At 37.6% G+C, this 12787-nt stretch overlaps 1 protein-coding gene across 1 annotated transcript in view; it reads right to left on the bottom strand.

The window, feature by feature from the left end:
- Nucleotides 1–12240, bottom strand: part of egg (eggless) — a 351731-nt gene extending 339491 nt beyond the window's left edge. Inside the window, exons 1-2 of the mRNA XM_068226657.1 lie at nt 12154–12240; nt 869–1515 (exon numbers count right to left, since the gene is read on the bottom strand). Coding sequence (XP_068082758.1) covers nt 869–1498 — 630 coding nt within the window. The 5' untranslated portion in view covers nt 1499–1515; nt 12154–12240. The remainder of the gene's footprint in view (nt 1–868; nt 1516–12153) is intronic.
- Between the last annotated feature and the right edge of the window lie 547 nt (nt 12241–12787).

Raw genomic sequence — 12787 nt, 5'->3', positions numbered from 1 at the left:
ATTAACTAATCTTTAAGTACTTTCTAGACAAAAACACTAATTCAAACAAAAGAAAACAAATGTACTTAAATATAATAATTCAGCAGATACTGTAATTCTATTTTGTTCCTTGAAATAATGAGCACCACATTTAAATTACAATCAAGTATAATTAAAAAGAATCCTGGCTGTTATGATTACACAGAGCACTTCTATTTCCTAAGCAATGCTATGTATACGCCTACATATATAAATCATCTTCAACTTGCAGTGATTAGTTATTAACTTCATGCCTCAAAGAATTAAGCAAAGTATTGCAGCTTGTGAATGAATTTTGTCCAAACATGAACACAGAGGAGTCAGAAAAAGTGGTCATCTCAGCACTGTCCAATGCCCATTCTGCAAGTTCAATAGCAGCTTTAAAGCCTTACTAATCAGATGTACAAATGTTCACAATACAGAAATGCAAATTTATAAAATTATCATATTGTTGCCATTTCCCTGTCCACTACCTATTCAGACGCAAGAAACAATAATGAAATATTACAATCTTTGCATCTGAAAACAAAAATAGTTCAGTGGAATAGGATTACGATATTATAAAGCAGTATGAGCTTACAAGTCATACTAAATAACAACAAAGCTATAATTAGGCCTACAGAGAATTAAGTATTAAAAAATCTGGAATGCTCTCCATACAAAATCCATACAAAAAAAAAAAAAAAAAGTGAAGTGAAGTGAAGCATTCCCTGTCTGGAAAACAAGGAACTGGACTGGCATCCTACCGTACTGTGCCCTTCATTCTGAATCACTATACTTAACATTTTTAATGTTAATTTTTAAAAGTCAATGTGTTTTCAGAAACTCAAAATATAAATTCATTTCTTACCTCATTGTGAGAAATTGCTGCTTCGAAACATTTGGTACAAACCTTCTGAGGTTTGCCTTTTACATGCTTCATTTGATAATAGGTCAGAACAAAACTTGGAGCATTAATCAAGTTTTCTCCATAATCACAGTTGAAATTACAGCAAGTCTTAATCTTCCTTCCTCTCTTCCTTTTTCTTCGTTCTTCTTCTTCATCATCATCATCCAGATCGATAATAATTTCCTCACACTGGGGGGGAGGAGAGGTACGTAAGGGGTCTTCTGGTCTGGTATAAATGATATCTCTACTTCGAGTAGACTTCTTTGCTGTAGGAGGAGCAGAAGGTGGAGTACTTTTAGGCTGTTCTGTAATCTTCTCCGAAATGGTAATTATTTCATTATCAACATCCATTTTTTCACTATTACTGCTTTTTTCCTTTGCATTTTCAATATTTAGTGTTTCTAATTCTTTACCAATATTACTTATATCTACAACCCTGATATTTTCATCCAGTGCAAAGATAACAGGAGTTTCTTCACTATCCTTTGTTTGGTTACTGTTATCAACATTATCATTTTTGTTATTAGGTTGCTTATCCTCTGCGGTATATGTAGTATCATTTTCTGTACCACTCGTCACTACGTCGGCCATTTTTCAATATAATTTACCTGGAAAATAAAGAGAAATAATTAACAGAAACTGCAGTGGTGTTAAGATATATTACCAGTATTCTTACTCTAAAACTTGACATGAAAGTCATTCAGTATTTCCACTAACTATATATGTGTGTACATAGGTAACTTGGTCTTTTTCAAATCAATTCACAGAAGGAAACAAAGGTAATGATTGCGTGACATTCATGATGAATTAACCTAATATGTCAACAACAACAACAACAACAAAGGGGGTTGTATGGTAATCAAGTAATCAAAAGATAATAATCCTTTAAACAACATAACTTGAAATGCCTTGCCATGTTTCTCTATCAGTATGCTACAACACTTACAATCAGTGTATGAAATCAAGGAAATGTAGGGGCTTTTCCCACCACTGATAATTTGATCCTAAAAATCCACCTCCCCCCTAAAATATCCCAAAGTGGACAATCCTTTCATTAAAAAAACACAAATAAAAAACTAAATGTATACTAAAAATAATGTAATTTAATGTAGCCTATATACAGAATCTGCCAGAAAAATGTATACACTCCTTGTAGAACAAAAACTATTTATTTATTATTATTTATTTATTTATTTATTTATTTATTTATTTATTTATTTATTTATTTATTTATTTGAAATACTGATCACACATGAAGTACTGTCTTCAGTTAAGCATATGGTTACATTAGATGTTCAAAATGTTCGCCGTTGGCTGTCAGGCATAGAAGAATGATGAACAGTCGCTGCAACGATGTTGGTCAAAGATGCAAGGGAGATCACTGCACACATTACTGTAATCTCCTGGCGAAGGGCCTCCAGCTTACGTCGATAGACTTGATCTTTCCCAGTTCCCCACAAGTAAAAATCCATAGGGGTAAGCTCTGGCAACCGTGGGAGGGACTCAATGGGCCCCCTTTGTCCAATCCAATGCCCCTGCAGATTGTCATCCAGGAAAGTTTGTACTGCTACATGATAATGTGGTGGTGCCCCATCCTCTTGATAAAAGACCTAATCATCACCTCCATAAAGTGCACGTACAGCTGGTAAAATTAATGTACGTAACATTTCCTGTACACTGTACACTGGGCTCCGGTAGCCCAGCAGTGTTGTTCTCTTCTGACATGGCCGCTTACTGGCCCATAGCACTGGTCTCATACAGCCCACCGCACTAAATGGGCTCAGTAGACTAACCTTGACTACTACCCTGCAATAACGCATGCACCGTGTACAACAAAATGTTCACTTCACACCTCTATTAGGATCACTCACTATACGAATTCCCATACGCTAATAATGTATTCCAAAGTAGGCTAATCGCATTTTGAAATAAAACCATAGAGATCTCCTGCACTCTAATAACAATAATAATCACGAACACAAACATTATTATGAACTAATATTCATCTGCAATTGACATCAAGTTAACTGAAAATGAATCTACATAACACGAAGCATATTCATAGGACTTAATTCGTGTTTAACTCACAATAAAACACAAACTGAAATGACGTGTAATATGCCAACAACAAAAACAAACCTGAACACAGCTTTTACTTAGTGTACTTAGTTTATTGGTCATTGATTACTGGTGGTGGAATATAATTACTGTGAATGAAAAGAAGAGCATCTACATTGAGTATAGAAGAGACCATCCTGCGTTGAGAATGAAGCCCGCTGAACTGAAATTTCTCTCTGAAGCTGAGCTTGATGCTTGCATACATAATACTTTCTTAGCGATCTGGTGATGTTTTGGATAGTTTTGCCCATTTTTTCTCCAATAGGATGCTATATCTTTTTCCATTCCACAATTTTGCTTTAAATATCTTTCCAGCTCATCTGTTGGAATAGGACCATCATCAACATCAGTCCATGTAGCAAACTTCATTACTTTGGCAGGTTGTGGCATAGTCGTGGAGTCTGATGACTCGGAAACAGAATGCTCGTCATTCATGCACATCTCGTTCATCATAAGTTTTTTTTATGTAATCAGAAAAAGACAAAATCAGTCCAATTCCCTTAATGTGTACATAAAGTTCACCGCAGATTGTACAGCACACAAAATTAACGTCTTTCCTAACACCGTCAAATACAGGCTTGAATACCGACCAAATATGACTTTAAATTTAGGATAGAGTTCAGAAGTCTTGTACTGTGTGCTTTCTAGTTCTTTTTTTTTTTTACTTCACATTTTTTTTGCCACAGTTTCTTTTCTTTTGGAATCACAGTCCACATTTGTTTCCGATAACAGGATAGGCGGTGTAATGAGTGGTACTGCTATCATACTGTCGTGGGTGGTGTACTATCATACAATAGTGATAAGTGATCTGAAGTTCATACAGCGGAGTATAATATGATATTAGCAATACCGTAGCAAGCTCAGTGAACCAAAGTATAGTAGTGAAATAGATAATGTGAATAATAATAATAATAATAATAATAATGAATGATTTAAACCAAGGAAACACGCAGTAAGAAGGGGGCTAGGCCAATAGGAAGACCAAAAAAATAACAATGTGATTAGAATATATTTAACAATAAAACATAACAGGATAAATAAATCGAAAATAAATTTTTAACAAATGATGAAAGATAAATATACCAGAGTAGAGAAAAATCCGAAAAGTGTGCCACATTTACAAATTGAATATCGAAAAATGCATAAAAGGAAAGCCTATTAAATAAATTTTAAGCATACAATATATATAGAAACCGAGTAAGAAAGTGGGAGTAAAGCCCTGAAAGAGAAGAAGCACAAAAGGGAGGAGAAAAGGAAGTGTGATAAGGATTAGGATGGGGAAAGAATTTTCTTCACCGGGTACTGCAGAATTTACCAACTGCATTAGGTCTACGAAGATATCTGAAATGATTATAAGTATTTCATAATCGTCAGTAGCGCAGTTCGCGTAGAGATGCAGTCTATGTTATGATCTTTTAAAAATGCAGCATACCAACTCGACGGAAGAAAATTTCAGCAGGCAATAGCCCGAATGAAAATTTAAAGTCCAAGTGAAGATAAATTACAATAAGTCTTGCTCACCAAATAGCTTGAAGATAGAGTCCAGATGGAATTGACATGATTACAAGAGGCACAGTATTCTTGGTACTCCACCACTCTGCCACGAAACCCGACTCAAATGTGGAGCAGCAGAGTGGGCAATATATATTGGTGTAGAACATTCCAGAAAAGGAGAGAAGGCGACAAGCTAGTGTGTTCGAGAAACATGACATCATGTGTTCACACAGCACACAAGCAATAGCGAAGTGCAGCGAGGATGACGTAATCGCGCTGGTAGAGCACAGGTGAGCGGAATGCTTGATGCGGCGAGGACGAGGCGAACAGCAGTAAGTAAGGTAGGGAAATGTGCTGTAGATACGGCGATCGTAATAGCGCGGAAGTCAAACAGAAAACCACAGCAAACGTGATCGTCTCCACTCGAGCGTAATGCAACGCACTCTGCTGACACGCAGTAAATTGTACACATTGAAGCAGTCAGCGCTCTCCTTTGCTCACCGCGTACAAATGACATAGCGTTGCCCAGACCGGCCTGTGCGCTGATGTCACAAGCTTCGTATGTTCGAACCTTTCAAAGCCCATTGCGGTCTATTGCCAAAGCAGCTCATGGGCTGGGCCGCTGTGCAGGACTCTGGTAGACTGACCGCCTTGTCCACATGAACATGAGGATTTTCCAGTGCCCAGTAGACACAGTTATGTTGATTCACTGTTCCATTAAGTTTAAAATGGGCTTCATCAGACAACACTACCTTCATCAAAAAGTGTTCATCTTGACTTATCGTTTTTTCGTACCATTCACAGTTGACAATCAGGATCGTCATCATTAAGCACATGCAGTAATCATGGGATGTAAACTTTCTACTTGACATGGGTTTTAAGTCGGGGGAACAGGCAGGCCAGTCCATTCGTCGAATATCCTCTGGTTCCAAGAGCTCCTCCATCTGTGTTGTTCGATGCAGTTGTGCATTGTCATCCATAAAAATGAAGTCAGGGCCGAATGCACACCTAAAAAGATGCATATGGAAGGAGTACACTGGCACAATAACGTTGACTGGTGAGTGTACCCCAATCAAGGATTTGGAGGTCGGAACTCCCACACAACATTATGCTCCCCACATCATAATACTTGGACCACCAAAATGATCATGTGCAACAATGTTCCTGGGTGCATTACGTGTTCCCATGTCTCGCCAGATGAGGGTATGGAAATTCTAAGTTCCCATGGAGGGAACTAGATATCTTTCCACCAATAGGGCATATAAAAAATCAGATAAAAAATTAGATGTACCTTCAGCCGCTTGCTTGTCTACTTCTACTGCCACAATCTTTTCTACATGTACCTTTAAAATTCTGGTAATTTCTATATGTATTTGACCAAACAATAGTAGAATAAATTGTATTGAATAGGTGGTATTAAAATTACTCCTTGTGTAAACTTTGTGATTAGCTATTTTCAATACGGAATAATGACGAGAATAAGGGTTTGTAAGATGAGGGTATTACATGTGATAAATATCATTCTACCTCCAACTCAAACATACAGCTACAACACTCGTAGTAAGAAGCCGACAGTCGACAATAATGTTCAGTTCATAACGTAACACCATCGTCTAATGATTCAACTGTCACACTTCCGTTTCGACTTGAATGTCAATCTACCACACATTCTTAACAACATTGCAGCATTGCATCAAATTGAAATGGTCCATAAAGATCCTATTTAAACATCGTTCTTCAACTTCAACTTTGTATTTTTTGATCAAACTGAACCACATCACCATATGCCATTGACTTTCGACTTATCTCTTGTAAACAAATATTGCTGGTCACATGACCATATTTTATTATTATTTTATTCTACATTTTTTATTAAATACGATTTTTATCGTCATTTTCGTTGTAACCGCTGGTCGGCCTACATAATTTTTTTAGCAATCCTATCACTCGTTCATGACAGACTGTTGCTTTGTTCATTTTAATTATAATAGAAGCCTTCTAATGTCAATATCACTATTACTTTCACCAATTGTATTTTTACTCAGTCATTGTAATATCTTTATAACCAACTTCATTACAAGTCTTTTATATGTTAATTTTAGTTCAAGTCTCTCCAAGGTTTTTTAAAAGAAATTTGTTTTATTTCATGTATATGTAAATCAGGTGCCGGTTTCTATTTTAAGGTTAAGATAATGGCTGATGATGCCTAAATTCAAGGCGAAACATGTACCATTTTAGTTAACATGCCAAAGAAAATCAACTAAGACAAGACTTCTTGTATTGATTAGGTGGTGAATTCAATAAATTAACTTATTGTTATTATTCCATTTAGATGAGGGTATGTCGAGAATCACTACTCAGACTGAATCTTCTCTCGTCTGAGAAGAGCACACAATCCCACTCCTTGCCAGTCCACACCTGATGCTCTTGGTACCATCGCAAACAGAGCCGCCGAAGTTCGGGTGTCAACGGAACACAACGTCATGGACGTCAGGCAAACAGACCACCCCCAAGCAGTCACCATGTTACTGTAGAGCTCGAGATTGGGTGCCTTGCAGTCCTCTTACATGTGGTTGCAATTGCACCCGCTGTTTGATGTGAGTCTCTTCTTACCTGTTGCACAATGTAGCGGTCATCTGCTGCTGTAGTTGACCATGGTCGACCGTCTCCTCTTCTTCGGGCAATAGTGCCTCTGATTCGGAATGGTCTCAATGCACGTGAAACAATAATGTGAGCAATACCAACTCCTGGACTACACTCATCACACTTTGTCCTTCTACCAGTTTCCCGATGATTCCTCTCCATTTGAAGTCATCCAAATATTGTCTCCGGGCCATGTTGTAATAAATAACACCACCACAGTGCACAGTGAAAGCGAGCTGTTACAGAGCACTGTCTTGTCCTGTTCCTTCAACTGCCTCCTTATGTGGGGCCAGGCCCATTTGGTGCTACAGTCACGCCAGGTTTCTATGCACGTGTAACCTCTGGCAACATGTTACCGCACTTTCATTCATTTCCGAGTAGCTGATATCTATCTCGCCCTTAAGTTTTGCACAAGGGGTGTGTGTGTGTGTGTGTGTGTGTGTGTGTGTGTGTGTGTGCGTGCACGCGCGTGTATTAGGAACTGGAAACACAGATAAGACATTTTGCAGACGATGTTACACTGTACAGAATAATATATAAGTTACGGAATTGTGATCAACTGCGAAAAAGACCTTGAAAATGTTGTGAGTTAGACAGCAAGTTATAAGTTTCACCAAGAAGAAAAGTCCTCAAGTTTTAATTACAGTGTTAAGGGAGTAGAAATACTCCTTGGGAATCACTGCACATACCTGGGAGTTAGTATAAGGAAAGATCTTCATTGGGGTAATCACAGAATTATAATACATAAAGGTTACAGATATCTTCATATTATTATGAGGGTTTAAGAGGCTGTAATAAGGATGCAAAGGAGAGGGCATATAAGTCAATGGTGAGACCCCAATGAGGATATGGATCATGTGTATGGGACCCTCACCAGAGTTACTTGATTTGACAACTGGAAAAGATACAAAGGAAAGCAGCATGATGTGTTCTGGTTGATTTCCGACAAAGTAGTAGTGTGATTAAAAATCAAATATTTTTTGAAAGAAGCTTACTTTATTAATACCAAAAACAATGCAATTACAATCAAATGTGACATCTGGTTCTGTATGGGAGCTGTTGGGAAACGTCCCGATTTCTAAGGAGCACAACTACAGCTCCAAATTTTAGAATAAGAATACGTGGAGGCAAACCATTAATTCTAAGGAATTCAAGAATTATGCAAGAAATTGAAGTAGCTAGCTATCATCTTCAGTATTAATCTGTTGATGCTACTGTATGGTTTTGAACTGCCAGGTAAAAGCCCACTGACTTTCAAATTAATTATATAGCAACTTTTGAGAAAATGATGTCATCTCTTGCAGAAGTGAATGTTCTGCTATAAATTCCAGAAAAGATATCATGTGCTAAAATTCTGGCTGGTAGATCAATAACATTTGATCTGTCGTATCTACAGAGGGGCAGTCGCTGTTACAAATTTCTTACAAAAAATCAGCGAACACCATTTTTATGTGCTTTTTTTGCTTGCATACTTTTATGTAAGCGGCGTGTTTTGAAGAAAGGTCAAAGGGGAGACTATTTAAAATACAATTATAACTCAATAATCATTTGGCGATAAGCATGTGGCAAAACAGGCAAACCCTTTATGAAATATCCCCCCCCCCCCCCCCAAGAACAATACCATAATTTTCACACCAGAAGGAATGTTGTTACCTATGATATATTTTAGAAGACTATTCACATACATTAATGAATGACTTATTTGCCACTGGGGCTTTATCCCATATTGAGCCGTGCTTACTGAATATTGTCAGCTGCTTTGGAATTTAATTTCAATCCAGAGGAATTTTGAATGTAATGTGCACTGTTCAACAGCTGTCCACGAAGTACAGCTCACCAGTAAGACATGACTGTACATGCGTGCCTTCCCGCTTCCACCTCCCCTATCGTGCCACCTGCTCAGTACTCTCATGGTTCAAGCGGCCTAGAAGTACTAGTGAGCGAACTGACTGATGAGAATACTACATTTTTCTTTAATAATCTGAAAATGTACGGTGAGAAATGTTTACGCTATTAAAGACACACTGCCAATCTCCAGGCCAAGAGCTTGTCAAAATGATTTATGATGTCAACTGGTTCCGCCGTTCTCTCAAAATCGATGTAACAAAAAATCAGCTTGGTGTTTTAATAATAATAATAATAATAATAATAATAATAATAATGCTATTTACGGTCTTCGGAGACGCCCAGGTGCCGGAATTTAGTCCCGCAGGAGTTCTTTTACGTGCCAGTAAATCTACCGACACGGGGCTGTCGTATTTGAGCTTGGTGTTTTAAATATATACACTAGGGAAACAATTGACAATGAATCTGCCACCTGGGCAACAGCCCTAAGTGCAGATCAGTGGTGACTGACTGATGAAAATTAGAAAAACTGCTGGAAATGATAAGAATTCTGGGGATATTCTAAAGACAATGGGTTGGGATATAGTATAATATCTGAAGTACTTATTTGATTACTGTTTGCATGAAGGAGCTATACCAAATGATTGGAGAGTTGCTACAGGAGCCCCATATATAAAGGAAAGGGTGATAAACATAAAACCAAAACCAAAAATTACAGGCCAGTCAGTTTGACATGTGTTGCATGTAAGCTATGGGAAAATATTCTGATTATATTAGACATGTTTGCAAAATTAAGAACTGTTTCAACAGAAGGCACTTTGGGTTTAGGAAATGTTATTCTAGTGAATCTCAACTTGTAAGATTCCAGCAAGATATAGCAGATAACTTAGATTCAGGAACTCAAAGGACTGTATCACGATTGACCTATCTAAGGCATTTGATAGCGTTTTAATTACAGAGCTGATGGGGTGAAAGTTCCTTACGGGGATCACTGCAAGTAGACCTACCTAGATCTTCACTGGGCTGATCACATAAATAGGATTGTAAGGGTACAAATCTCTGCACATTGTTATGAGAGTATTTAGGGTTTGTAGTAAGGATGTAAAGGAGAGGGCATATAAGTCTGGTAAGATCCCAACTAGAGTATGGTTCCAGTGTATGGGACCCTCACCACGATCACTTGATTTGAGAACTGGAAGAAATCCAACGAAAAGCAGCTTGATTTGTTCTGGGTGATTTCCAACAAAAGAGTAGCATTACGAAAATGTTTCCAAGTTTGGGCTGGGAAGACTTGGGAGAAAGGAGACAAGCTCCTCAACTAAGTGGTATGTTCCAAGCTGTCAGTGGTGAGACAGTGTGGAATGACATTAGTAGACAAATAAGTTTGAGTGTTTTTAAAAATAGGAAAGATCGTAATATGAAGATAAAGTTGGAATTCAAGACCACAAATTGGGGAAAATATTTGTTTACAGGACGAGGAGGAGTTAGGGATTGGAATAATTTACCAAGGGGGATGTTCAATAAATTTCCAATTTCTTTGAAATCATTTAAGAAAAGGCTAGGAACACAACAGATAGGAATTCTGCCACCTGGGCGACTGCCCTAAATACAGATCAGTGGTGACTGACTGATGACTGATAGGCCAAATCTAATGAAATTCCAAGTGAACAGACCACTGTAGTTTGAATGATCAGTGCATTACCTAGCTATCAAGGAATTAAGTGAATAAATTAAAGCATTAGTTCATTGTAGGATCTGCAAAGTTAATATCTAGATGCTTCACCTGCAGCACTCACATCAGTGTAACTACAGCCAGCAAACTGTTGCCAACCAAACAACACTGGAATCATGGTTGTGAACAGAACATTACTCACCTTACTTTCTTTAGGCCTACATCTTAACTTGATTGGTCTGTGCCTGTCCTGGTTAGTGACAAAAAAACATTAGTCTAGCTCGTCAGGAATTTTCAGCTGTAAGCCTCTTAAAGGGTGTTCATAGGATATAAACTTCATGGTTTTGATCCGTATCGAATTGTGATCCCAATAATAATAATTAAATTAATGTCATAATGGTCCACCTTTTCAATACTATAATATGCAATAATATTGAATTACATTACTAAAGTAGGGACTAGTTTCAGCATTGGCTGGCCATCTTCAACCTTAATGTAATACATTTAATAACTAAACAAATGTACAAACACACAACAGACATAAAAACAAATGTACAAACACACAATTGACATTAAAATCGGGGATGAACTATGTGTAGCCCGAGCTCGTTTCATATCAGCCCCTGGCTCCCGTTTAGGATTTTTTATAATATAGTGGTTAGTTATAAAATCTGAGTGTTGATTTCTGGGAATAACATCATAAAAAATATTTAATCCAATGATAGTGGTAATGGCTACCGAAAATTTTACGTCGCACCGACACAGATACTATAGGTCTTTTGGCGAAGATGGGGTAGGAAAGGGGGAAGGAAAGGGCCGTGGCATTTGCCTGGGGTGAAAATGGGTAATCACGGAAAACCATCTTCAAGCTGCCGACAGTACTCGCGGATGCAAGCTCACAGCTGCACGCCTCTAACCGCACGGCCAAATCGCCCGGTGTTAAACAAAATATGGGAAATAGAGCGTAGGTAATAAAAGTAAATACACTTCCAGGGATGGTTTGAGTCCCAGGCATTCAAATTTAACCCTTCTCTCCTCTAGGTACGATTAGCATCATTTACCTTTCGCAATATTCTTATGAAATTTGCCGGGCCTTTTGTAAACTAATGCAGACAATACCTCATTTTAAATTTCTATTTAGGCGTGATTCTTAAAAATTTACATATCGTGAGAAGCACTTTAAACTGACAGCCCGTTGGTTTTTTGGGTTTTTTTTTTTCTTTTTTTTTTTTCGTTTATATCCATTACGACAAACTTAATAAAGCAGGCCAGGTGCAATGTTTTCGCGGGATTTATACCACAGAATTTCTTCTTATTAAAGTATGTTCCAATAAATACTTTCGCCAAACAGTAAGTTAGTAAACAAAAACACAACCTCAATGTTTGAACCGGCAACTATTTTCTCAAACACATAAACATTATATTCAGGATAGACATTTATCTCAGTAGATTGAAGTGGTCAAAACATACGTACCTAAATCAACAATAACTGTAAAGAAACTATGTCTTTACAAAAAAAAACCTCACAACACCTAACCATTCAATCGCAAATCAAACAACAACATTGCACGGCACTCAAAGTCTCAAAGAGATTGGACCATTGGACTGAAATGCTACGGTCGATTTAGTCCAAGTGAATATAATCGATTGAGAAGTAATTCGACATTTTGTATTCGATACACACCATTAGGACAAGACCAAACAAGACCAGCTACAATATCTCAGACCTTAACCGACCTATCGAAACTGTTCACAATGGCGACAGCTGGAGTGCTAGAATGCGCTTGTTTTGATTTGTGTATGCCGTGTTGTTACCAAATATTTACGGAAATCTGAATATTATTAATCGTATATTATATTTATTTTTAGTCTTAAGAAGGTTATAGATCCTCTTTCAGTGCCGTAATAAGTTGTTTGTTCTTAAAGAGCTGATTTATTCTAACAATATCGCTGGTGATTAGCTTAATGTTGATTCTCGTATTCCTCTCTGAAAGTATTTTCTTCATTTTTAGTTTCGTATGCAATATGTTTAAAGTTTAATGTGCTGTGTGCCTGGATGTAACTAAGGACTTCAGTGTTCCCGTTTCCAGAAGACCTAGTATTGCGGC

This window comes from Anabrus simplex, chromosome 1 (assembly GCF_040414725.1).
Source record: "Anabrus simplex isolate iqAnaSimp1 chromosome 1, ASM4041472v1, whole genome shotgun sequence".
NCBI classification, from domain to species: Eukaryota; Metazoa; Arthropoda; class Insecta; order Orthoptera; family Tettigoniidae; genus Anabrus; species Anabrus simplex.
The sequence above is the reverse complement of the archived record's forward strand: the minus strand, read 5'-3'. Positions and strand labels throughout refer to the sequence as shown.